The sequence below is a fragment of the Salminus brasiliensis genome, chromosome 19, assembly GCF_030463535.1.
Source record: "Salminus brasiliensis chromosome 19, fSalBra1.hap2, whole genome shotgun sequence".
Classification (NCBI taxonomy): Eukaryota; Metazoa; Chordata; class Actinopteri; order Characiformes; family Bryconidae; genus Salminus; species Salminus brasiliensis.
Genome location: NC_132896.1, coordinates 10,411,681 through 10,439,298, shown reverse-complemented (window position 1 = coordinate 10,439,298; position 27,618 = coordinate 10,411,681). Strand labels below are relative to the sequence as shown.

Here is a 27,618-nt window from a genome sequence, read left to right as displayed (position 1 = left end):
TTACCAAATTCAACCTTTAACATGTCCTCAACGATACAGTTTAGCCTAAAACCTTCCTTTCAGTAAATAACTGAACTGCTTTTAACAGTGAGTACAAATAACTGCCCTGTCCAAACACGCTTAGCAGGCCTGATTTGCATGGAACTGAGATCTTTAGCTGGATACATAGAGTTAACTGTGGGACGTCCCACTCCAGTGGAGCGGGGGGGGGGGGGGGGGGTGTCTACAGGGCCTGCCCACTGCAAATGTCTTCTTTGAGAACTTGTGTTGCTGTTAGATAGTTCCAGACCCCTGCACCAGCTGACTTCTCGCTTTGGCTTCTCGGCTCGCCGAACAGAAGGTAAGAACACTGCTGCACCCCATCACCTCTACCTCCACCTCAGACCCACGTCCAGTGTCTTTGTTAAAAATGTAACAGGCAGTCAAATGTCACTGATAGTGCATCTTTGATTTGATGCTTTGTCTGAGTAATCAGTGACATACCTGTATTAAAGAGTTTTCTGTTCCTGTAAAAGTTTCACTTTTTGACAGAAAGGACCTTTTTCCCTGCCTTTTGCCTTATTATGGGCCTTATTATTTCATATGTGTGCTACATTTCAATAGACTACAGGTCACTGAGTTTGTCTGTGTTAATATGGAGTTATTTGTGTTTCTCTGTGTGAGTCTAAACCTAGTTCTGGACTACACTCTTGGTTCCATTAAGAGCCATGTATGTAAGACAGAAATGCTAGTAGGAAAATCCTCTAAATTGGTAAAGAACCTTTACATCTGAAGGAACCAAAAGTGGTTCTCCTGTGACATCCCTCAAAGAACCATTTGTAGCCCTTTTACTTTTAAGAGTGTATATTTTCTGTTCAGTATAGAATCTCCATTCAGAATGCCATGCAGTCTGAGACTAGCCTTAATCCCTTTTCTGGGAAACCCGGAGTGCTGCGTTCAGTTCAGGAGCCCTGCAATAAAGTTAGTTAAGCTTTTCTCCTGCAGAGCTCATCTCAATTTAAAAATGACACCCACTTTAAGTCTAGCACAATGTAGCAAAGGATTGTGCCACATAGGCAACAGAAGGGGGGGACACAGTAGTGTGGGAGATGGGGGGAGGGGAGATCGAGCTACAAAGCCTGTGGGGGAGAGAGATAGAGAGAATGGAGAGAGAGAGAGAGAGATAGAGAGAGAGAGGGTTCGTTTTCACGGTCCCCTTCCCTCCCACTTACTCCCATCAAAAGGAATGCGAGTTACCATGGCAGTTCTCACCAGCTGTTGGGGCCTGCATTAAGACTGTACAGATGTCTATTCTCTTGACAAGCACAGAATGTCGTGAGAACACACCGAGCGTCCACAGCTGCAGGAAGGGCTGCTGTTCGATGAAGACAGTCGACTGGTGCCAAAAAAGGGGGGGGGGGCAGCTATGTTCCACTCAGTTTAATCAAAGGATGTTTGCTTATTTGTTTGTTTGTTTATTTATTTATTTAGGTGGGGAAACATTGCTGCCCGCTGAGTTGTTATTCAGCAAAGCCTACTGAGAGATGTTCAATTTCTCCCACCCTGATTCTCTTTTTTCCCAAAACAGACAGAGAGTGTCTAGCATTTCACAGTCATTGGGTGAAGGCTAATGTGGTAATCTGTTTTCCTCCACAAGTAGTAGATAATGGCTGATCCTTAAAAGTCCCTACGTGTTTTAGAAGGACGGAGAAGGGCTGAAAAACAAGCCCAGAATACCACAGGGCCTTGGAGATGTGTGGCAACCCTAAAAAGACAGCTTTCGGGCAGTCAGCATAGGCCTGCTGCCCATATGCCGTCACAGCTCCATTTGTGCGACACTGACATGTGAATCAAAACGTTAAGTTGCAAGATAAATAACGGCGGACAGACGTAAGCAGCTTTGGGCAGGAGAAAAAAAAAACAAACAAACAAAGAAACAGACTCTCAGGGTTGCAGTGGCAGGCCGGGTGAGAGAGAGAGAGAGAGAGAGAGAGAGAGAGAGAGAGAAGAGGTTTGCTGCAGTCCCAAAGGGAGACTGACCATTAGATCAAGCCAGACACTTGGCATGGAGCCAGACAAGATCTGGACAGACAATTCATACACAATATAAAAAAGAGCGTCTATGGAAAACCTAGTTGCTAAGATGGAAAACAAGAAAGGTTAGTTGAGGAGAGATGAAAATTACATAGAAAATGTGCTTTTAAAAAAATGTGGAATGTCTAGACGTTTGAGACCTCACTGAACATCTGGCATCTGATCATTTAAGCCTGGAAATTTGGAGAAAATATCTCGGTGTTCCGACCAATCTCAAGTGAATCTTCTCATCAGAGGTTTTTGCTTCTTGTAAAGTCTCCATCAGCTCCTCCAGCTATGAGAAAGATGAAAACTGCCATTAAAGCCAATCAGGACAAATATTTGCACTGAAAAACCCAACTTCTGCTCCACAAATCAATTCTATTGAATTATAAAAGGATGCAAAAAAGGTTTCTCACATTTACGAGCTATAGAATAAACAAGAGACTCACCGCTGGTTTAAACGAATATGGTTATAATTAATACATAAACATGCATGCCTCATCATCTCTGACACACCATTCTCAAGTTCAGAAGCTAATAAGGCAATGCAGGGAGATAGAGGGAGATAGAGGAGTTCAGCTGTTGTTCTTTTGGCTCGACTCAAGGAACCGGATGGAAGCTGAGTAGAGCAATCACAGAGAGCTTTTAGTTAGCTAGGGCTGGGGGGCTGGGGGCGGGGGATGGGCAGGGTGGCTCCGAGAGGTCAGGTGACTGCAGACTCAGGTTACACCGATGCAAGGGCTCTGCTCTGCCTCTCGTCTTTGTCTTTTGTCCAATTCTAAGCTCCTGTCAGGCGTGTCAATGGCAGCCTTTTCAACAAAGGATGGGATTTCACTCTGTGGCTCCTTCGTCCTCCTCACCTTTCTCTTTAGAATGAAATGGAGGCTCAGAACCTGGGGGCCCATCTGAAGCTAGAGGAAAAAGCGGTTGAGGTTAGGTCGAGAGGGAGAGACAGAAATGTTCATTTCCTGCAGACCGCAGACCATCAAAGCCAGCCCCTGACCAACACACCTGTGGTGTTTTTGGACAGAGCGCCTAGCGCCAGTTTATGGTCTTTCTTTGAGTGCCAGGTTTACGTTTTTCTAAAGCTTGTGGACTTCTGTCAGGTTTTTTCAGATCATTTCATTTCCATGCAGCAGCCGCCCTGCTGGCAAATTCCATGTTTATTTTTCAACAGGGATGGGACTTGTTTTCTGCATAATCGCTGAACATTGCCCAGACACAGGGGAATAATTGCCGGGTAATGGACAGGTGGCTTGCGCAGGAGTTTACTTTTTTTAGCCAAGTGGTTTCCTGCACCATAAATCAAAGCTGAGTACCACCCCCTGAGCTCAAGAGCCTGGGACTGGGCACTGATTATGGTCCTAACCATTTACTAAGAGGTCTAAACATTAGCTTGGAGCTTTTTAAGAGGCCCTGAATTATACTGAAGAAGCAGCCACCCAAGATCTCTAGATGTTTTCTGTGATTCTGAGGAAAGGCATAGTCCATTTATTCATGCATCTGGGTGCAGAGTGTTGTTTTGCACACGAACCGTTGGGTTGTTTCTATGGTGAACTGCTTCAGCAAAGGAAGAAAACTCCACTTATTTGTGGCTTCAGTGTCTCAGCGCCACTGTTTTTCCAGGCTCCAAACCACCTGTTAAGTCACTCTGGAATAGCAGAAAGAATTTCCTAATCCTTTGCCTGAAAAAAAGGTCAAAAGCAGTGCTGTGTGTTTCTGTTTTCCTCCCAGTTGACGACCCACAGCTTGCTTGCTTGCTTACTGAACTAACCCCTAAATCAAATAGAGAGCAAAAAAGACGGCCTTTATGCCTTTTGCCGTCAACTAATTTCGAGCCTGTTTGATTATGAGCGTGACTTTCCAAATAAAACAGCGTGTTTTGCTGTTACGTCAGCAAAGTCCACCGAGCTAACAGCCATTCGCCTCATCGGGGCAAAAGAAATAGCGTGCAAATGTAGAAACGCCTCTGGAAGGGCACAGACTGACCCCTCTAGGCCAAACACAGGAGACGGTCCTTAAGTCCTTTCCTTTGCTCGCTTTTGCCAAGATTCTAATTCCCAGTCTGCCTAAACAGACGAGACGCAGCTCCTGATGAAAAAACACCTTTTTCCCTCCCCTCCCTGATCGTTTGGAGAGATTTCTTGTGTGCCACGTTTGGATAAGTCAGCATTTCCAGGGCAAGCCAGGGCTTCTGTATTTTTCCAAAGTCCAGAGCTTCAGGCTGTCTGACTGACATCAGTTCCTGAGCACAAGACCTTTTTTTCCCTTTCCAGTGAAAGCAGACAGGGGAAGAGGCCTGGCCTGAGCTTGTCCCAGGCTTGGCTGGCCTGACACGCAGACGTCCCAGCCCAGTCTGGCAGATCTCTGTCTGCATCTGCGCAGAGAAATGTGAGATCGTGCCACATCGGCACAGCAAGCTTCTGCAGCTAAAGGATTGGTCTCGGAACAGAGTGTTCATGAGCTCACCATCTTTATAATGACACTCCCACCTAATGATGGGCCTGGAGATTCATAACGTACAATTGAAAAAGCTTGTGAATCTCGCTCCAGCTTTTCAGATGAATTCAAAGTAGCTCAACTTTCAAAGTACAAAGGTGTCCGAAAGGACTGGAGCACTGCCATGAAAGAAGTTCTTCAGTGGATGTTTCTTTAAAGAAGCCCCAAAGGACCTCCACATCTAAATGCTGTGTTGGATCCAAAATGACTCAGGTGGCCAAGCTGAGACACAGCCCCCCTTCCAACACACAAAATAATTTCATGATTCAGCCAAAGCACAAATACATCATAAATGAGTCATGATAAAATACAATAACACAATGATACATAGATTATACATATTTATTAACAAAATCTTTGGATTTCCACCCATTTCAATGTCTAAAATACAGTTTTCCTACTGTGGAGTAAAGCCTACATTCTCTTTACATGACAGTAACAACAATATTCTATATGGAAAATCTTAAATGACAGTACAATTGTTACAAATAACTGTTTATTAACTATTACTAAATAACTATTTACTAATTAGTTAATAAACGTACACTCCTCTGGTCAGAGACATTAGCTAGCTACCACAAATAACAAGCTAGCAGGTGTTCCCTCTTAACTGTTATCTACAGGAAACTCATCTTTAAATCCTTGTCTGAAAATGCAAATCTACAAAATAGTTGTTAATCATCTTCATTCCTTAAGTAAAACTTAAATAAGGAGTCCGTGTTCAGACCTTTACAGTACATGTTTAGCACAGGCACAGGAAGCTTGCAGACCGTTGCATTGTAAATATCACATATGATGCAATCAGATTTGTGCATTTACTAACAATAAATATTGAAATGTTTAAATATATTGAATTGTAATTGTATTTGTAACTGAATTTGACATTCATACATCAAATATTGATTTAACTACTATTTAGCTACTTTGATTACACAACTGGATCACAATGCAAGTTAGACATGAAAATGTTCTGGACCTTTGCTTGAGAACAATTTCTATAGCTGGAGCTACGAATTTTGATTAAATACACCCGTTCTATGCTATCTACAAAATTCCAAGCATTCTTGCTGACATTTAGCTGTGCTAGATAACACTTTTTTTTTTTTTTACTAAATAGACATATCAACCTTGACTGATATAGACAATCAACCTTGAACACATTCAACTGGTACCTGGAATAGTTTGGATAGCAGTTCAACTTTATTTGACAGCAAATTGAAATAGAAAAATAAAATGGCCCATTAAATGACTGTGGTGGCCAATGGAATTTCAGGCTACCCTTTAAATCCAGCTCAGTCTAAAAGTTCCACACCAGAACTGTACATGCAAGCCAGGGCCCGTTTCGGAACCTTTAGAAGTGAATGAAAAGCAAGTGTGACAGAACGGTCTAGGACTGATGACGTGCATGTTGTGCACAATAGCACAGTAAACACAATGCTGCATTTATGTCAAAAATCTCTTCGGACTCATTTCTGCAGAAGAATGTGAGGCGCGCAATGAGCTCTTTGTTAGCCCAAGCACAAGAATTCCTCCATCCTAAAGTGGCTGAGAGCCAAGAGCCAAGAGTTTTTCAGTTAGTTGCTGGGCAAATTGTTCATGGGTCAGTGCTTTCAAGGAGCCTATAAATCCCCCCAAGAACGTTACAGCTGGGCCAATTATGAACGTACAGATAAAGCTCAATAATCCCTCTCCATATTCAATCATGTGATAACACATCCATCACGGCTTGAGGAGTGGCAAATAATTCATCACGTAGGAGCTTCCACAGTCTATATGCTACAACGCCACCAAACTGTATAGAACAAAGTGAAAGAGCCACTGAATGCTCCTCTTGTTCATACTGAGAAGAGTCCTTAAACATCAGAGCCATCCCTGCAATTTTGTGGAAAGATGGGTCTTTGTCTTTCATGTTCATAAATGGCGAGACGTCTCATTGTGTTTTCACAGCAGTTCTGGACAGACGCTTTGACGACTGCCTCTCTGCATAGTTACAAAGCAAAACACAGTCTGTCTGGCTTGCATCAATGCTGCGTTTTAGACATCTAGCAAGGATCGCTTGATACCATCACTGAAATGACAACAGGCCCATGGCTTCTTTGAACACCCAGCCATAAACAAAAGCTGCAGAGCTCCATGGAGGGGAGGAGGATAAGGGAGGGGGTGGGGGGTGGCGAGCAAGAGAGTCTGCTGGAGATGAAAGAGAGAGGAGTGGAGTGAGCTTTCAGTCAGTCAGAGTTCCCTTATCGACCAACAGGGTAGTGAAGAATCCAGCATCTCTTGGAGGGACCCCTCTAAACTAGAGGCAGATCGAGGTGGGCCTAGCAGTACAAAGCCATTCACAGCTGTTATCTCAATCGCCCGCCGCCGTCTGGCCTCCCTGTAGATGCGAGAGTCGAGCAGGCTCACTGCTGGGCATGCAGTCGTCCTTCAAATAGCATGCGGGGCAGGTCTGATGGGAAAATGCTAGCTGTTATCCCGTCTGTCAAAGGCTAGTACACGGATGAAATCTGAAGCGTGAATAGGAGTAATATTGATTTCACAGCTCAGACAGACTTGAGCGGGAATGGGGGATGAGGCACAGCTTGAAGTGAGCTGCCATGCCGGGAAATGTGACAATGTAGAGCCTACGAGCTCTGGCTTCTGGAAACATACTGTCACTGTCGTAAGCAAATCTTGAATCCAGGGCCTGATTTTAGGGAGGGATGAAAAATGAAATGATAAATTGCCACGCCCTTTCCATGCCCCTAATAATCCCTTTTTTTATTTATGTTACTATGTAATTCTTTCAAAAAAAAGTCCCACACTAATGTCTGTGGGATTACAAACTCTTCTGATGTTACGCTTCTAATTTGTGTTGTGTATGAAGTGGCATTTTAATTACAGACTAAAATATCAGAGTTTAAACCCTGGCAATATCAAATCCATGCATGGCTGAGAGCCCCTTTCTCTCTGGGTGGGTAGAACTGGTAGTCAGTGTTCTCCTCCAAGCATGTTGAACTGCGGTGGCTGATTTAACGAGTTCTGGAGGAAGCATATGCTAGCCTTCAGCCTCCCAGATTGGTAGATAGCAAGTGTAAATGTAAATCATATGACCAATTTTTAATGCGATTTGTATCTCTGAAATGGTCAAAAAAATATATGAAATAATAAATTGTTACTTCTGATTGCCACGCCCCTTTCCATTCCCCCAGTAATCCCCTTCGCACTAATGTTACTAGGGATTTTTTTTACAAAAGTCACACACTTAATGTCTGTGGGATTACAAACTAAGCTTCTAATATGTGTTGTGTAATAAATAGTAATTACAGAATGACTAATTACAGAATATCACAGTTCAAATCTTGCCGATATCAACGCCATGTATTTCATGTAAATGTGTCTTTAAAAAATCTCTTATAATAATATAAAATAAATCAAATATGAAAGGGTTGCTTTTTAAGATTTCTGTCAATCCATTTATCATTCGAATTTCCCCACATAGTAAAGAGCAGCTGGTGTTTGGGGGGGGGGCTGCTTTCCCAACAACTCGCATGTAAAGCTTCTCTGCAGAGTAGCTGCTAGATATATAGTAGTCATGATTACACTGTGAAAAATGTTATATGGGTTAAACTCAGCTAATTGTTCCATTTTTACTGCAGGGTGAATCCCAACATGAGGGTGTGGATCGTCTTCCTTTTGTGCCTGGCTGGAAAGGCCATCGCTGCTCCAGTAAGTTCACAACCTTTACTGAGACCATACTGCATGTTTGTGTTTGTGTTGTGTAGCTATGGCGTACTGTTATATGCACTCTGTTACGTGCAAATGGCGTAGCTAAACAGTGAGTTTATGTGTGTGTGTGTGTGTGTGTGTGTGTGTGTGTGTGTGTGTGTTTTGAAGGTTCTAATAAAAGTGAACATGATGATTCAGTGGTTTTACAAGGAGCTTTATTTGCTTAAGCTAATTAAAAGAATCCAGTGTCTGTACTCCTTTGGTAGCTGAAGTCAGCATAAAGGACTTTGAAAAGAGTACACATCTAATCACAACAACACAACCTACAAGCAGTGAAGTTTGAAGTATTTATACATTACCATTTATTTTGCAGGCAGAGGAGGAGCCAGTTGTTGAGGAGGTAAGACCCATTTTATTTGGATATTTTCCAAATATCGGGTTTTAAGAATAACTGTGGGGAGGTTTGCTTTTAAGCTATGCTGGGCTTTGCATTGGTCATAAGTGGCAGGCCTTTTCTCTATATGGCAGCAGATGTCTTTTTGTATGCACATGTACAGCTTCCTGTTATAAGTCCTCCAGGGCCTTAAATCCACAATAATGTGTCATTGCTTTCCCACGTCTGTTCTTTTTGGACTCAAAACCACTCTTTGCATGGCCTGGTTAGAAATGTAGGCCATTCACACCCATTGGTTTCCATCGAAACGTCTTTTTCTCTATTAGCAGCTTCTAGAATAAAGAGTATTGTGCAAACGTCATTGGCAATATAGGCTGTTTCCAACAATGCTGTTTCCCTTTCTCTTCATCCAGGGAGTGGAAGTGGGAGCCAACCCAGTCCAAGTGGAGACCGGGGAGTTTGATGAGGCTATCGAGGTTGTGGAGGATGTTGTTGCAGAGAGTAAGTGTAAATATCATTATGCATGTCAGACTGTTTAGCGAAAGGGTCCGTATCCTGCATTTGTATGACGATGACGTTTGTATATGTCATAATTTATATTTACATAACCATTTTCTGAACTTTTTATCTCCTAAACAGGCCTTTTTTTACTGTGCCTTTAAGACTAATATATGTAAGTGGCGGCACTAGCAACAGCTATAGGCTGAATAGGTGTAAATATGTAAAATATATGGGTTTTATGACTTCACAAAAGCATGATGGATAGGTCCTCCCCAGCCAGTTTATTGTTGTTATGAGGACTGCAGATTGAAATGCTTTACTTTATTAAAATGAAATCTGGGATAGGTCATCTGCCACTCGGATACTGCCATTTTCATCCCGTGCCACCATGCTTTGTTAGGCTGAGTAAATTATACAGCTGCACACTTACAAAGCCCCTGGTAATGAAAGACTGCACATAAGTCAAAACTAGACAGCTATAATCATGGGTTATCCAGGCTACGCTCTTAGACAACCAAGCTCAAGTGCCACACATCCAGCAATGTGACGTGTCCGTCAGCCACAAAATAGCTTGACCAGAAAAGGGAAAGAAAGAGAAAAGAAACATCAACAAAACCTGCTTTTCCTTTTTTTACCAAACTCCCTCTCTTCAGATCCCTGCCTCAACCATCACTGCAAGAAGGGCAAAGTGTGCGAGGTCGATGACAGCAACCAGCCCATGTGTGTGTGCCAGGACCCTCTGACCTGCGCCGCCCCTGTTGGCGAGTTTGAGCATGTGAGTCTTTACGAATGCTAAGCCTCTGGAAAGCGAAGCCATTTACAATAACACATCCAGCTTAATGTAAAGTCAACTGTTCAAAATTGTTTTCTTACCCCTATTCTATTAATATATCATTAATAGATCATCTGAGACATGTTCTGTCTCATTGGTTTGCTTTGCTGGCTCTACAAGGCTAATGCATGTCCAAATCGTCACATAGGTACCATGTCACGCATGTCAGGTGATCTTGCATATGCTTGTTTTTGTCTTTTCTGACACTGCAAAGCATTATGTTGCCTTTACAAATGGACAAAAGTACATTGTGTAGCTAGTAGTTGCCAGCTTGATGCCTGACGTTTGATGTCTGAACTAGCTCATTTTTCAAAGCTAGCTAGCTACCAAATCTCATACAGTGTCGGAAAACACATCAGCAAGCCTATCTGAGAAAACTTTACAACTTAATGAGGTACAAAATAATTCTGTGATGATTATATGCTAATTTCAGAGGTAAATCCTAAATGGACCCCTTTGTACAAGGTTTCTTTAAAGAACATGGTAGTAAATATCACCAAAAGTGTCTAACCATTGTGAAAGAACCCTTTTCAGTTCAAGCCACTGTACAGAACCCTGCTGGTTAGCTACATTAGCTACAAAATCAAACCAAGGACACCAAACTATCTTGTCTCTAAGGCTTTAAATAAACACTGACAGCGATGTCTAGGACTGCAGGGACAGCATTCTCCTAAAGTCAGAACTCTGAATGAAAAGAATATTTGTGCGTCTGATAAATATTCAGTTAGCGAGTTGCTATGACAATGCACTTTTCGCTGGCAGGCGTACCTAGCTCTTTGATGAATAGCAATCTAAACCTGCCAGGTTGGAGAGCGTGGCATTTAGTGTTGCCTTCTTGCACTTTATAGGTGTGTGGCACTGACAACAAGACCTATGACTCCTCCTGCCACTTCTTCGCCACCAAGTGCGCCCTGGAGGGCACCAAGAAAGGCCACAAGCTCCACCTGGACTACATCGGACCCTGCAAATGTAAGTGTGTGCGTCACCAGGGCTGAAAAAAACGTGATCGAGCAAAAGAGCAGGGTGTTTGCCGCAGAGGATGTTTAACATTTAAGCCAGTCGTGGCGCAGGCTGTAAAAGCTGGGCGAAACCGAGTGCTTTGCTGTGATTGATGAGCTGCAGGCTGGAGGCCTCCCTCGCAGGGCCGTGCACACGCTGAGCACAGGGCAGGCCCTAGCAAGCCCGTGTTACTCTACTCCACAAAGCAGAGAGAATCCCCTCCTAAATCTCTTAGGGCTGGGCCAACTCGCTGGACCGAAAGGTTCAGATGGAGCTCCTGCTGCGGCTGAAGGCCTGCTGCAGAGCAGACGAAGCAGGGTGCCTGAGCTGCAGATGAACTAAGAGAAGCGTATGTGTTTTGACGTTAGTGACTTAGTTAATAACACCGTCACAGTTGTAACTGTGGGGTCGTAATTCAGCCAAAGGATATATTTAGCAAGGGCACGCTTCCCGGTTTTGTAATTGACTGTTTGCTATTACAGTCTGTCGAGACGTTTAGTATACAGAGTGTGTTAAGAAGCATGTTGGTATTTGTGGCGTTTCAGCTTTCGCTTGGCTTTTACTAAGTGTTCCTGTTGGCTGTCTTCCCCAGACATTGCCCCCTGCCTGGATAACGAGCTGAACGAGTTCCCCCTGCGCATGAGAGACTGGCTGAAGAATGTGCTGGTCACTCTGTACGAGCGCGATGAGGACAACAACCTGCTTAACGAGAAGCAGAAGCTGAGGGTGTGTTTTAGATTCTCTCTCTCTGACTTCACATGATCTGGAATTATTTTACATTATAATGTACTGACAGGCCATTAACTGCTCCAAACCATCAGCCTGCGGATTATACAGAAAATAAACAACATGGTTTCAATGGTTTCAGTGAGAACCCTTTTTAGTTCCATAAAGAACCATTTGTACTCCAACAAAATACATATTTCCAAGTAAAATAATCCTAAATGTTTTATGTATGCATTTTTTTTTCTTATAAAAGTATTAGATTATATAATTAATACTATATTTCTACTTTTACTTTGAATTATTTTATCAAGTTAAATTATTATAATTATAATAAGATAAGATAATCTTTTATTAGTCCCACAGTGGGGAAATTCTCAGTGGCACAGCAGAAAGGGATAGCAAGACACTCAGTTACAAAAAAATGTAGATAAATAATTTACACTATATACACAATATAAATAAGAATTTAAAAAGCAATAGCAATATTATTTACAGGTTATTGCACATGTGAGGTTGGGATAATAGGAAACACTCTCGACTCTGGTGGGACTCGAACCCACAACCTTTGATTAGAAGTCCAATGCGCTATCCATTGCTAATTATTATTATTATTATTATTATTATTATTAATTATATAGAAGTTGTTGGTGTTTATTATTTTGCTATTTTTGTAAATGGGATGTTCAAAGAACCACTTAGGAACCTTTATATAACCTAATATTCATATAAAACGTATTTATATAAAATATGAATGCCTCTGTTGACAACAGAAGTGTCCTCAGTTCTCTAAAAGTTCAGTGTTCCACATTCAGGTGAAGAAGATCTTTGAGAACGAGAAGAGGCTGCAGGCTGGCGAGCACTCCCTGGACCTGCTGGCCCTGGACTTCGAGAAGAACTACAACATGTACATCTTCCCTGTGCACTGGCAGTTCGGCCAGCTTGACCAGCACCCTATTGATGGGTATGTTCCCATCAACCTCTCCAAAGCTGTAGTCTCGCAGCCTGTAGCAGACACTATGGTGGCTTATTTTGCAGCAGTTTTCATTAGTATTCAACAGCCAGCAGCTCATTCAAGTCACATCCATCGGAACCTGTAAAGCTAGTGTTTGACCGAAACGTGTGCTTTTCAGGTTCCTGTCCCACACCGAGCTGGCTCCCCTGCGCGCCCCTCTGATCCCAATGGAACACTGTACCACCAACTTCTTCGAACAGTGCGACGCTGACCAGGACAAGTACATCGCCCTGGAGGAGTGGGCCAGCTGCTTCGGCATCAAAGAGCGTACGTTTCGGATTTCCCACTTTTTGACATGCTTTGTTTCCAGATGGTTGAATGAATGTATTCACTAATTCCTCTCTTTGTGTTTCTGCTTGCAGAGGACATTGACAATGACCTTGTCATCTAAACCATGGCCACCATCAACGCTTCCTAGTTAGCCTACTATTGGGATGAGGTGCTAACCATTAAATTAAAATCACATTAATGGTGCTAATTGCGATTTCCAATAACCTATGTATACCACTAAAATTAAAAACTGTAAAAAGAAAATGCACAGTCCACACTAACCATCACAGTAAGTGATAATGTCCCATTTTTTATTATTTGCTGTTGTCATTTTTTTTCCCAATATTGTGCAAATGCTAAAGCCAGCTGATGGAACTGAGTAGACGTTTGAACGGGCAGAGCAGGGTGACGTCGAGAAACATGATGGACTTTGTACGTCGAAAGGTGTTTTTTTTATGGATGCACAAAGAGATACATATTTTTCAAGGAATCAGGGCTTGAATTTAATGTCAATTCGGAGTTACTGAGGTGAACTTGTAAAAAAAAAAAAGACATAAATAAAGTTTCCAAATAAATATTCTTTCTGCTTGCTTTATAAACCTTTTAGTTTGGTTTGTTGCACTCTTTCGGTGGGGGATACACTGTTTTTTGTTTCTTTCTTTTTTTATTATTTGGATATTCGCTAGATTTTGGAGAGCTCCTTTAAATTTGAGCCCTGAAAAAAAAAAGCCTGTTTGTTTATTAGCCTGTCGTTTCTTGACCAAGAAACAGGGCACCATGTAGAGTGTTTAGAAAGTTGAACAAAAGGAAATATTCTTTGAACTCAAAGGGGAAAGACTCTCGCCGGATGAGAAACCTCTCCCACAGACCTGTTCACGTACGTTTGCAGTATTTGCCACAATGTGAGCACTATGAACCTCTTTACATGAATAAAGCTACTGAAATTTCCAAACATTGCATGCATTTTTCTCTATGTTTCATCTTTCAGCTCTGGATAGCTCACTGCCTGCCTTCTGCTTCTACAGTTACAAACTGCTCATCTTTGTTCTTTAGAGTTCTTTATATTGAAGCTTTATTTTGCTCAGTTCACTGTGTGCAGTTCTCCCTGGTTCCTGTTCTCATCATTTGGGTCAGACTGTGAAATTGTCATATTTCATTTGAAACAAAGGCATTTAAGGACACACCAAAGCCGCAAAAGCTGTGAAGCAGGCTGCCGTATAAACCCAATAACTGCATGTGCTAAGAAAGAAACAACAACGCACTCAGATCTGCAACACACACATGTTTGCAGTTTTGCTGAGGGTGGAGCGGGCATTTATATAATGTTTCTGCTGTGCTTTGGCATGAGAGGGTATTTCACTAGCCTGTACTTAAGAGGTTATTTCGAAGCAAAAAAGAGGCCTGCATTGAACTGCTTTAAAAATATAAATAAATAAAAAAGACCACAACAACATTTTAAAATGTATAAAAATCAGCAAGCTGGGACTGCATCTACAGTCTATAGTAGCAGTAACTGGGTAATAACCCTTCAACATTTTAAGAAATTATACATTTACTATAGTACTGTTTCATCAAATATTCCTATAGTACTTCCTTAGTGAAACTAATAGCTGCACAGTATAGTAATCTACAATATATGAGTAGTGTTCTAAAGCTGGAATAGAAATCTACAATATATGTAGATATATATATATATATATATATATATATATATATATATATATATATATATATATATATATATAAATAAATATATATATAAATAAATATATATATATATATATATATATATATATATATATATATATATACAAGGTGAGCAGTGCCCTATGGTATAATAACCTGCAATGTATGATCAGTGCCCTAATGTAGCAATAGTAATCTTCAATATATGAGTAGTTCCTATAGTAGCAATAGTAATATACAATATATGAGTAGTTCCTATAGTAACAATAGTAAACTACAATATATGAGTAATGCCTGATAGTAGCAACAGTAATGTACAAAATATGAGTAGTTTCTATAGTAGCAATAGTTATCTACAATATATAAGTAGTTCCTATAATAGTAATCTACAATATATGAGTAGTTCCTATAGTAGCAATAGTAATCTACAATATATGAGTAGTTTCTATAGTAGCAATAGTAATCTACAATATATGAGTAGTTTCTATAGTAGCGATAGTAATCTACAATATATGAGTAGTTCCTATAGTAGCAATAGTAATCTACAATATATGAGTAGTTTCTATAGTAGCAATAGTAATCTACACTATATGAGTAGTTTCTATAGTAGCGATAGTAATCTACAATATATGAGTAGTTCCTATAGTAGCAATAGTAATCTACAATATATGAGTAGTTTCTATAGTAGCAATAGTAATCTACAATACATGAGTAGTTTCTATAGTAGCAATAGTAATCTACAATATATGAGTAGTTCCTATAGTAGTAATAGTAAACTACAATACATGAGTAGTGCCATATAGTAGCAATAGTGATCTACAATATATGAGTAGTGCCTGATAGTAGCAACAGTAATGTATAATATATGAGTAGCTCCTATAGTAGCAATAGTGATCTACAAGGTGAGTAGTTCCTATAATAGCAATAGTAAATGACAATATATGAGTAGATTCTATAGTAGCAATAGTAATATAAAAAAGTGAGTAGTTCCTATAGTAGCAATAGTAATCTACAATATATGAGTAGCTCCTACAGTAGCAATAGTAATCTACAATATATGAGTAGATTCTATAGTAGCAATAGTAATATACAATATATGAGTATGTATATATGTATGATCCGTGCCCTAATGTAGCTGTAGTAATCTATAATAAAAGAATCTAAGAGTAGAGTAGAACAGCTCTATGCATTTTAGCTCCGTGCCCTTTAGTAGCAATAGTAATCTGTAGTATTTGAGTTGAACTGTATAGTACCAAAAGCTCAATATGGATATTTAGATGCATAAAAAAGCCCTTTTTTAAAATGTTGTTTAGAGTGTGTAAAAATCTTATTTAAATCCCTGCAGTATTGCTGAAATTCTTTTTCATAACCCTGTCCCTGAACACAGGACTGACAACCAGCTGCAGATCCATGTCTCATTCCCTAAACATGTGTGTGTGTGCTCAATATCCTGGGAAATACTAGTCAGTGGTCCCTGTAGAGCAATGAGGCTCAGTGCAGGCATGGGAAAAGCCCTGCTACAGTGAGCTGATTTCACCCAGTCACCAGCTTTACCCTTCTAGCCAGACACTCTGGTCAGGAATCTCAAACAATGGCAGAGCTCCAAGCACAAAAAGCGCGAGCGGCCCAACCCCTTCCACAACAGGGAGGAGGAGAAAACCTCAAGTTTCCAATCCTGCCTTGAGCAAGCCGATGCAGATAACTTGTCCAATCCCATACGGAATAAATTAGGAACTTTTGTGTGTGTGTGTGTGTGTGCATGCAAACCCATACATTCATACAGCAAGGAAAGTTTTAGAAGAATAATACTGAAGTATGGTAGTTAGTGGGCTACAAATAGGTCTGATAGGTGGTGAGTAGCTTAAAACATTCTAGATACTAATGACCTGGCTCATATATAGCAATAAATATGGAGGCTACTGTTAATTCCACATAGACATTCTGTAATTAGTTAAAAATAACCAGTGCTGCCCGGCTGACCTCTTTTAATAAGAATGTGATGGTGGCCTTTTCAATGGCCCGTCCCCCTGCGTCCTTGTGAATGGGATGTGGCGCCCCCTAGTGGACAAACAACTTACATTACAATAACTGAAGCTGACCCTGGACCTGGAGTCACCTTTTGTCCTGCACATTTTAGTTCTGTCCAGCTGTAATGCATCCATGTCCCCTCAGACTTATTAATCCTTTAGTTAGTCTTGGCTTTGTGACATCTGTAAGAAAAGGGGGTTCTTCAAAGGTTCTTTAGAAAAGATGATGATTACCATAACAGCTGGCATGGTTCTATATAATACTATGAAGGGTTCCACTATCTTTCTAAGGCAAAGAACTTTTTCACTCTACATACAATTCTACTGGCCAAGAGTGCAGGATACACACCATGCACTTACGTTTCTCAGTTCTGGTCCAGGAGTAGAACTGTTGTATATTTCAATAGATGTCACTGGGAAGCTGCTGGATTTCATTAAAATATGAATTTCATATGAAATTTGTAAACTACAGCCATTACAAGTCTTAATATGAGACTTCCAATATGAGACTGTTCTTATTAAGTTTGATCCAACTTTTACTGGATAAACACTAGAGCAACACAGCAAGGCTTCATACCGAGGTTAGACATGCCAGGGTTCTGTGCATATTGCTATAGTGTAAACAATGCTTATGACTAACCCAACAGTGTGTGCTACCAAGACAGCTACTGAACATAGCATTAATATAAATTCTGTGACTCATAAATAATGAGAATTCATCTGGACCAGTTTCTGTATTTTATACAATTTTGAATAAAAAAAAAACACGAATAGTTAAAAAAGTCACTTCTATGGCACAAGACTACACAGGTTAAATGTTGAGGAACATCAGTCTGATTGCTGTTAAAATCTTGAAAAGAAAGATGATGTTGATTTGGGAACAACACTCAGAAGATGGTCAAAAGCATGTTTTCTTTCAACCTGTTTCACTACATAGAATACCCATGCTTTATTTCACCTTGCATTAGGTTGCCCCGTGCTCTCCCCACCATGTAACCCAATCATGCTTTTATACTGTAGTACTACAGAGCATAGTAATACTTTTACATTAGTCTATAGCATTGGATAATCCAGGGTTTCTTACTCCAGCTCCAGGAGAATTCATTAGAAAATGGCTTTAACATGCAGTTCTGGTGCTGAACAACTCAGATGCACCACCTGTGTAGTGTTATTTCCGGCCAAAACAATCAGAAAAAAAACCCACTTCTGGCCGAATGGGAGGAGCTACATCAGGTTCGACACCACCTATAGGGACAGGAGGTGTCCTGAGTTTAAATAGTTTCAGATTCAATTCCATCAGTTTCACTTTCTATTTACAAATAAATGCAGATAATATACCATACAAATAATAATAACAGATCAAATAATCTTCTGATAATACATTGAATTTGCATGGTGTTTAAATACATTTAGGCTGCTGTCTGTTGGATGCACATTGGATGATATTTTATATCACTTTTATATCAACAAAAAAACCCACATGATTTATATATATATATATATATGCAGTGTATATATACAGTTACATATACAGTTGCTCTTATAATTAGTCTAATAGTAATAATTAAAATTAGTCTAATATTTTTGCAATGCAAACAGAAGTTCTTTTGTGTTTAAAGCAAACAAACAAAAAGCAAATGCAAAACTATGGAATAATTTAATTAAGTTGTACAGTACAACATTGCTTTTATATTAAAGTTAGCTGTTCATACTATAATCATGTCTTTAATAATTTACATTTACATTTACAGCATTTCGCAGACACTTTTTTCCAGAGCGACTTACAAAAGTGCTTTGCTATTTACCCAAGATAAACCTCAGCTAGTTTGAATAGACTAATAATTTAAAGATACCTCTAAGCTTAGACACTACTGCACACAAGTCAATATGGTGATCACTCCGCTATTCACTCTTCTATATTAATATGATACTAATTTTAGGTTATAGTACTGTACAGTATACCATCTTACTATTTGTATTATCTTATCTATTTACGCTTATATTTATTATATGATATAATATTTTCTTTTAGATCAGAAGATTTGGTACTATAAAATTCACCATAGAGTTTAATGCCAAACAACCAATCAGTGATCAAATGGACAACCCCCCACCTTCAGGATTACCCTATTAAAAAGGCTGTGTGAAATTAGCAAGATCATTTTTTATTGGGTGATTCTGCGGAGCCTCTCATCGCTCGGCAGCTGATTGGTTGAATCGACACCGAGCTGTGAGCCTATTGGCCTGCATTAATCGCGTGCGGCTCCATCGCAGCCGCAGTTGAAGCGAATTTGAAACCGGCTAAGCACGCGCTGCCATTCTCACTCCACCCGGTGCAGGAGGCGATTACATAAACCCGCTGGACGTTTCTACGCTACGAAATTAGAACATCCTCCCTCCTGGTAAGCAGTCTGAACATGAAGTGTGAACAAAATGAACAGTTTTTAGTTTGGGAAAATCAGATTTTTGTTTTAATCAAGCGTGTAGATAGTTAGCCAGCTTTTAGCTTAGCGGCTTCGGTATTATGTGGGCTAATGGACGGTCTCCTCTTACCGACCGCGTTTTTCAATAATCCAGTAATCAGCGTTGATTATTTCGTTTTAATCCTGCCACTTTGATCAAAATACGGACTCTCTGTGTGTAATTGAGCTGTTCTGAACGAATTTAGCGGTGTGAGCGTTAGGATATGGCAGAGTTAGTTAGCTAGCGTGCTAAGCTAAAGCCATTGTAATTCAATCAGCTATCGGCTAGCTAGCGAGCTTCCCGGCTAGCCGGAGCGCGTATGAACAACGTTAGACGATTAGAAAAAGATCGGTTTGTACTTTAAGGTTATGGGCGAGTTAATGTAGTTTTAGTTATTTTAATTGTAGATATCGATCTATTTATCAAATATAGTCTACTTTGTTCGTGTCCGATGTTCTAGGGCACGGCGCCTGGTTAGCCTAGCTAGCTAACTCGGCTAACCTGGAATAATGGTGAACACGTGCTTATTTTCGAAAATGCGCTCTCAGATATTCCGGAAATCGAATTAGTCGACGGTTTCCAGCGTGTTTCTGAATTTCTGGAGCGATGAATATTTGTCGGATTGGCCACAGTTAACGTGGGTATAACAAAGCCTGTCTCAAGCTGGCAACGAGGCATCAGTGAGCATGGCTTAATCACATGGGCCTGGTTAGCGAGCGAGCTAGCTAGCAGCGTCTCACGTCCCCTTCTTAACGAGGACTGAAAGGGTGTGCCTTCCGCTGCTCCTGGAAACCAGGTTTACTGATCCAAACGTGCCTGGAAGCAAACGGTTATTTAAGCCAAGGGCAATCCATGTGCCGCCACCTCGGTAGGCTTAGCTAAGGTTTTGTTTGTACAGGTAACGAGGTTAGGAGCCATTGTGTGTCCCCCCCCCCCCCCCCCCCCCATATGCCTTACTGGAGTGGTCACTCGATTTTATTCTGTTTCAGTTGAAACCAGTTGACCAAAGAAATGGTGATGGAGAAGCCAAGTGCCCAGCTTGTCGGGCGAGAGTTTGTCCGACAGTATTACACCCTTCTGAACCAGGCTCCTGACTACCTGCACAGGTAATTTCAGCACTTATTTAAACGTATAATTTAAAGTTGGTCAACCCATGCTTTATAAATGCTAATTATTCCATTTAAATGTGTTTTAAAATGTGTGTTGCGTCAGTGATCTTTGGCTGTAGAAATAAGGAAGTGCTTACCTGGGTTTTGTTCCATAGGTTTTATGGCAAGAACTCCTCTTATGTGCATGGAGGACTGGACAACAACGGGAAGCCGGAAGAGGCAGTGTATGGGCAGTCGGTATGTGAAATTAATCAAGACCTTTCCTTCTCAAACCTTTATTTTTCTGTCTCCTTATACATTTCTGAAAGCTTGTCTGACCCATTTTCTTCTCTTTTGAACAGGAGATTCACAAAAAGGTGATGGCACTGAGCTTCCGAGACTGCCACACTAAAATCAGGCATGTTGATGCTCATGCAACCCTAAACGAAGGTGTGGTAGTGCAGGTGATGGGAGAGCTCTCCAACAATATGCAGCCTATGAGGAAATTCATGCAGACCTTTGTGTTGGCCCCTGAGGTATGTACACCTAGTCAGTATTTCAGATTATTGTACCTGTAATTACATCCAGAAATGTGGTCGGTTTATGAGAACCCAGACGGAGTTATTATATTGTGGCTCAAACAGAACCCTCTTGTTCACCAGGTGTCTTCATTATGTCAGTTTAATGCTTTGTTTCTTGATGAAGTGTTTCTTATGGTTGTCTGGGGTTCATAATGGATTATGCCTATTCATTTGGGATGCCTTTTGTTTCAGGGCACTGTTGCAAACAAGTTTTATGTACACAATGACATTTTCCGCTATCAAGATGAGGTCTTTGGGGACTCAGACTCCGAACCTCCTGAGGGTGAGTCACTGAAACGTTATTTACAGGGCCTTTAGTGGCGGCCACCTCAGTGCATCACAGATGGCATCATTCATCTCTCTTTTTTACAGAGTCTGAAGAGGAAGTGGAGGAGCTGGAGGAGAGGGTGAACTCGCCTGAGGTGCAACAAGAAGAGACTGCTGCATTCTACGAACAGACACCATGGTACTGCCTTGTCCACTTGATGACCTTTTTAAAATCTGACCATTCATTCTTACCTATAGTAGTCTGGCGTAAAGAGCTGCGATGTTGGCTTTAACGTGTTTTATTAAGAGCTTCTGTTTTGCTTAAGGTGAAGTTTGCATAGCATGGAAAACTGTAGATTCTGACCTAGACAAACTGGTGTAACAGGAGTATGTGCACTATTTCAGCCCAGATCCAGAGGCCCCTCAGGAGGAGGTGGTTGTAACCCCAGAGCCCCAGGCTGAGCCTGAGCCAGAGCCAGAGCCTGAACCAGTTACAGTAGAGCTCAAACAGGAGCCAGTTATTCAGGCAGAGCCCCATCCTGTGGAGAAAACCCAGAGAGCCCCACCATCGCCCACGCCGGCTGACCCTGCACCTGCTGCACCAGAAGACAACCGGGTATGCCCTATTCATCTTGCTGTTATGTAAATGTAAATCTTACCAATGTAAAGTGGTGGGTTTTTTTTCCCTAACCCTTCTAGTTGTAAGTTTTTATTTACTAGTTATGCCTTTGTTAATGCTCAAATTAAAAGCCCTTTGTTTTAACAAATTATAAAAGTATGATTTAAGATTTCCCATTTGTCTTGCAGCCTTTCTCATGGGCATTAGTCACCAGTAAAAATCTCCCCCAAGGAGGAGTTGTGCCACCTTCAGGAATTCCCCCTCATGTCGTCAAAGCTCCAGCAACTCAGGTATGCGGTCATAAACAGCTTTTTGGTTGTTTAATGTCCAGTTGTATTTGTGAGGCTATACCGTTGTCTTGATCAGTTGTATTTGCATGCTTTGGAGATGCATGCTTGCAAATGTCCTGTACTGAATATGATTATTCCTGCAGCCCCGTGTAGAAGTAAAAGCAGAAGTCCCGACCACAACACAGAGACCTCAAAGAGACCAGAGACCACGTGACCAAAGACCAGGTCCCCCTCCTGCACAGAGACCTCAAAGACCAGGAGGAGGTATGCAGCACTGTTCACACTTAATTCTGAATATTTGGAATTTAGCGTTTTAAATGTAACCTGTATTGGGGTTGCATGACCTACTTGGGTGATTAGAAATTGTGGACCATTCCCAGTGAAACTAGCTCATTGTACAGTGGAAAAAGATGGTAAAAGATTGAGTGGCCTCTTGCTATACTGCTGAAAACCTGCTCAAAGAAGAGCGTTTGGCCATGTGACTGCAGATAGGTTGTTGCTTTGCATATCCCATGGCTACACAAGATACTGTGCCGTTTCTTTGGCCTGCTCCATTAGAATGTGCAGCAGATGGCATACAGCAGCTAGGGCCTAAACCTGAGGTGGGGGTGAGGTTTGTTTGGGGTGGATGTTTTTTTTTTTTTTTATATATATTTTTTTCCTTTTTTTTTTTTTTTTTTAAAAGGATGCCCTTAGGGGAAGTAATTAGGACTTTTTAATCAAAGTAATTACAAAAGACCCACACATGAATGCCTTTTTCCTTGGTAACTTAATTTAAAAATTGCCCTGCTATGTAGTAAGACTGCCTGCAGCACTTTTTCCCTTGTTTATCTATGCTATGCCTCTTTCTCCTGTCTGCGCTAAGCAAATTGCACCTCATCCCACCAAATTAAAATTATAAATAATGTTGGATTGCTATTGTGCTGGTCCAGGCTTAATTTCTAAAAATTTCAATGTGTATGTTTGCAGTGCGAGAGGGTGAAGGTGGAGAGTCTGAAGTAAGGAGGGTGGTGAGGTATCCCGACAGCCAGCAGCTCTTCGTAGGAAATGTACCTCACGATGTGGACAAGGCTGAGCTTAAGGAGTTCTTTGAACGTGAGTGTCTCAATATTACATGCTTTCATACATGCATACTAGCATGCATGCAATCCTCAATGTGTAAAACATGCCAAATGCACTGGTTGGGTCAGGTTCAAAAAATGGCGGTCGAAATTGGAGCAGTTTTTGATAGTCTTGAAATCAATCCTGCTTTGAGGTGGAGTTAATGGCGTAAACTTTCTCCCTGTAGAGTATGGCACCGTACTAGAGTTGAGGATCAACAGTGGTGGAAAACTGCCTAACTTTGGATTTGTGGTATTCGATGACTCTGAACCAGTACAGAAGATCTTGAGCAACAGGGTAAGTCTGATGACTGTGTCAAGATGCAATGCTTGTTTTACTGCATGTTAAGGGAGTCAAAGCAGTAACTCTCTAAACCTCCTTCGCAGCCAATCAAGCTACGCGGTGACGTCCGTCTTAACGTGGAAGAAAAGAAGACCCGTTCGGCACGTGAAGGAGACCGGCGGGACATCCGCCCCAGAGGCCCTGGCGGCCCACGAGACAGGATAGGAGGGCCGAGGGGTCCACCTCCCAGAGGCGGCATGGCTCAGAAGCCCAGCTTTGGTGCTGGTCGTGGAGCAGGGTCTAGCGAGGGTCGCTACGCGGGACCACGTCAGTGAAGCAGCTTTCATGTCAAATCACTGCTGATGCAAAGTCACCCGAGTAACAAACGGCTTCCCTCATCCCCCGTTTCCGTGCCACGCCCTGGGCTGTGCAGTGGCTTCCCCTTTTATCTGGACTCCTCCTTGTATTTGAGTTTGAACTTGAATTTGTTGTAGACAAGCAAAAACTACTTGAATTGTGGAAAAGGTAAAACCCAACTTTTTTTGGTTTTAGCGTTCTCTCCCTGTTTCTTAAAGGAACGTGTTTTTACTGCTCGGGCAATCCTGTGTATTGCTAGCGCCCGCTGTCAGGTCAAAGTGCAAGTATGGTTTTATTTGGAATTGTTGCCAAGTCGAATCATGGTTGTGTATGAGTGACTGTCTAGCATGTAAAGAATCCTGTTTGCCTTCTACTGTTGCACTTCATCAAGAATTACGACATATTTTAACAACTCTGCTGACGAGAGAACAAATAAACTTGATGTACTGTTTTGAATCGTGTCTGTTCTGCGTTCTTAAAAGAAGGTGTGCTGTTCAGGGTGTTTGTTCTCAGCAGTGTTCTCCTAAGGGGCAAATTGGAGAGAAATGCAGAGAACATGTACCCAGATCCAATCTGAGAAAGCTCATTTTCAGGTTCTGGCAGAACCTCAAGGCACCTGTTCAAGATATTTCTTCCCCCTCCTTTTCCCCATTACTGCCAGAATGGTCTTGGTCATAACACAACAGGGAGCTCTGCTCACATGTGAAATCAGATTGCCTACGTGACTGTGAAGATTTTCAATATCCTGCTGCTGCTGTCAAGAAAATAATGTTAAACACAGCTGGGGATTGGGTTTTATCATCAAGAGCTTGATGCATATTGCATGTCTTTGGGTTGTGAGCTGGTAATTTTATTTGCAAAGGTGGTGAATGGGGGTTGAAGTTCAGATTCGTGTGTGTGTGCTCTGCTGAACATGTATTTGTGTTACTAACAGTCTGGAGTGAGTGTAAAATGCTGAGCTTCTTGCTTTCTCTAATTACTGGTGATCAGGTCCTGCAGAAGTGTATTGTGATACTCCTTTTTACAAAAGAGTAAAGTCTGCAGGACTATGGTTAAGTTCTTTTGTAGAGTTTTGGTGGACTCCTGCACATTCCATATGCACTGAAGGTAAAGTCTTTGGTGCTGGACACAAGATTCATGCTAGAGTCAAGGATGACCAGCAAGGCTTGTTCTTCTCCCCACCCCCTTCCAGATGCAAGTGGTCCATGTCCAATTTATTTGTATTCATCTTTACATGTGACCGGTTTCTAAATCATCAATCATTTAGATTATTTTCTTTTTCTGGACAACCTTGAGAAGCAGTTCTGTCAACAGGAGGAAATGGATCAATATCTTTCTGCTGGTGAGAGGTCTCCAAATAAAGGAGATCTACAGGGGGAGGTTTTAGCAGTACATTCACTCTTCGCTGTTAAGATTCTCGTCTTTTTTTTTATCCTTTTTATAGAAAATGTCTACAAGTGCAAAAGATAAATAGAGGCAAGGAGAAAGTGAGGTTAAAAAAAAATGAGGTTACAGTCTTGAGGCCAAAATGCTGGCCATCAAATGGATGCCACTTTGACTATCCATGCTAAAGTGGTAGTTATTTAAAGCAATCCCTAAATAAACTATGCTTTAACAAAACCTTTAGCAAGTAGTTCTTTAAAGTGGTCCTAGAATGGAAACGAGTGTTTTCCTTGACACAGTTTTATAAAGACAGCTATATCACACACCTCAAACACTGTTGTGTTCTCCTTTAAATGAAAATAGGTCACGTCCCAAACCAGGACTGAAAAACAGTCCAATTCCTAAACTCCAAAACCCCAAAACTGTTTTGTAGGTCTGGTGAAAGCCCTAGTCAAAGCTGCTGAAACCGTAAATGACGACTGAGACTTTGGGAGAATATGGTGTTGATACTGGAGAGCCGCACATCACCTCCAGACTGCTAGTTATGGGAATACAGGTTACTAAGCTATAGCCAGGCCTCGAGACCATGGAAGGGGAGCTTAAACTCTGCACATGATAAAACAAACAGGCATCAGCACTAGGCTAAAAGCTAATGCTAGCCTGTTCCCTTAAAAACAAACTGGAGTTAAACACACACCAGAAGGGAATGTACCGGCTCATTTACTGGTAATACTGGAGAAAGCCAAACCTGTGAAAGCGTAGGGGCAAGGCTATAAGCTAACTGTCTACTATAGTTTTTGAGCTAGCTTACAGCACATCAGGCGGAAAAGGTGCAAGGAAAGGAACATCTGTTTCTCACAAGTCCTCCATAAATGGAAAATCAGCATGTTTAATTCTGAGGTAAAATATCATGGTTGTAAATAGGTTTGTAAAAATGTTTTTGCTCCAACTAGTGTAAATTCTTACTATTTATACTGTACATCAGTTAACAACTTAACCCTTTAAACAGCTATTACAAACTTCTATTACCGAAGAATAGCCCCACCAGTTTGTCCTGATGTCCCTGTAGTTACTGAGAAACACACCTACGTGTTTAACAGACCTTTCTGCATTAAAGGGTTAAAATACTCAGTAAATGCATTCTTTGGCACTTTCAAAGCTGAGGCATGGCATGAACACTGCCTGCTGCATCCGCAAAGCAACCAGCATTGTGGATGACTCCACCCACCCTTCACACAGACTGTTCTCCCTCCTGCCATCAGGAAGAAGGTACCGCAGAATCCGGTCCAACACGACCAGACTCTGCAATAGCTTCTTCCCTCAAGCCATCAGACTCCTCAACTCAACTTCTGAACTGATGTCTTTTCTGTTACATGCACACTCTCTCTCTCTCTCTCTCTCTCTCTCTCTCTCTCTCTCTCCACCAGATAATATGGAAAGCATTTTTGCACAAAGCATTTGCACAAATAACTTTACTACCTCACTGGACTCAATATTTATTACACACTGCATAATTTGCACACTACCCCTAATTATTATTATGCTCTGTCTGTACTTGTTTGTGTTGCACTTGTGTTTTGTATGCACTGTCTATGTTGCACCATGGTCCTGGAGGAACGTTGTTTCGTTTCACTGTGTACTCTGTATGTAGTTGAAATGACAATAAAACTTGACTTGACTGGAATGGAAGTAAAATGTGATATTTCTCTGATTAAAGGAGCATTCTGTAGTTCTCCAAGCTCACCTCTATTTAGTGGATATGTAGTGTATGATAAGTTTCCACACAGTAGTTAGAAAAGATCAGGAAATTTGAGACATACTCCAATGTGATACTACTAGGTAAATCTGAAACTATACTCTCTTTGAGGTAAGAGTATCAACTCATTTTCACATATGATGACACTACATCACAAGTTTGGTTTTAGTGAGATCGGTAACAGTAAATAAGTCTATAAATAATCAGGTTTTAAAGCACTCTGAATTCACCGTCAACATGAAATGCATTTTCAACAGCAAGAATGAGGCGTACAACCTTCAGAGCATGTGGATAACGTGTTAGCAGCTCAGCGAATTGATAAAAGCCTAAAGCTGCACATCACTAAAGAAGAACTCTGTGCTCCCATCAAATAAACTTGATGGTTTGAACAGTTGGACTGTATTCAAAAAAGTAAATAGGTAGGGGGTCTGTGGACGTTTCTTTTTTCATACAAAAAGGCTGCAGAATGTTTGAAACCCCTTGCTATGATGTGCACTTTTGTATAGGGGATGTGTAGATGTGTAGAACCTGATACGAGGTTAAATATGGTGGTTGGTGTGGCGCAACAGATAACACCACTACCTGCCACTTAGCTACCACACCATGTGGGAGGCTGGGGTTCAATTCCCAGTCTGGGTGACTATGCTGCGCTACACCAATAAGAGTCCTTGGGCAAGACTCCTAACACTACATTGGCCCTCCTCTGTAATACGAGTACCCTT

At 41.3% G+C, this 27,618-nt stretch overlaps 2 protein-coding genes across 2 annotated transcripts; both read left to right on the top strand.

The window, feature by feature from the left end:
- Positions 1-252: 252 nt before the first annotated feature.
- On the top strand, positions 253-13,571 carry sparc (secreted protein, acidic, cysteine-rich (osteonectin)). The gene is made up of 10 exons (XM_072663812.1): positions 253-340; positions 8,193-8,262; positions 8,636-8,662; positions 9,070-9,157; positions 9,811-9,932; positions 10,838-10,958; positions 11,581-11,714; positions 12,527-12,675; positions 12,845-12,993; positions 13,089-13,571. Exons 2-10 carry the CDS (start codon positions 8,206-8,208, stop codon positions 13,115-13,117), a joined length of 876 nt encoding a protein of 291 aa, XP_072519913.1. The 5' UTR covers positions 253-340; positions 8,193-8,205; the 3' UTR covers positions 13,118-13,571.
- Positions 13,572-18,988: 5,417 nt separating this feature from the next.
- Positions 18,989-24,213, top strand: g3bp1 (GTPase activating protein (SH3 domain) binding protein 1). The gene is made up of 12 exons (XM_072663264.1): positions 18,989-19,111; positions 20,162-20,278; positions 20,437-20,518; positions 20,623-20,796; positions 21,034-21,124; positions 21,214-21,307; positions 21,514-21,724; positions 21,916-22,017; positions 22,161-22,281; positions 22,987-23,112; positions 23,306-23,415; positions 23,505-24,213. The coding sequence occupies exons 2-12, from the start codon at positions 20,184-20,186 to the stop codon at positions 23,733-23,735; spliced, it is 1,437 nt and encodes a 478-aa protein (XP_072519365.1). The 5' UTR covers positions 18,989-19,111; positions 20,162-20,183; the 3' UTR covers positions 23,736-24,213.
- Positions 24,214-27,618: the final 3,405 nt, after the last annotated feature.

Bases quoted from the DNA above. Each gene is read 5' to 3' on its own strand.
- g3bp1 (XM_072663264.1), top strand. From the start codon at position 20,184: ATGGTGATGGAGAAGCCAAGTGCCCAGCTTGTCGGGCGAGAGTTTGTC. The intron at 21,125-21,213 runs GTGAGTCACTGA...TCTTTTTTACAG, and splicing joins AGACTCCGAACCTCCTGAGG to AGTCTGAAGAGGAAGTGGAG. The intron at 22,018-22,160 runs GTATGCGGTCAT...TTATTCCTGCAG, and splicing joins TCAAAGCTCCAGCAACTCAG to CCCCGTGTAGAAGTAAAAGC.
- sparc (XM_072663812.1), top strand. From the start codon at position 8,206: ATGAGGGTGTGGATCGTCTTCCTTTTGTGCCTGGCTGGAAAGGCCATC. The intron at 9,158-9,810 runs GTAAGTGTAAAT...CCCTCTCTTCAG, and splicing joins GGAGGATGTTGTTGCAGAGA to ATCCCTGCCTCAACCATCAC. The intron at 12,676-12,844 runs GTATGTTCCCAT...TGTGCTTTTCAG, and splicing joins GACCAGCACCCTATTGATGG to GTTCCTGTCCCACACCGAGC.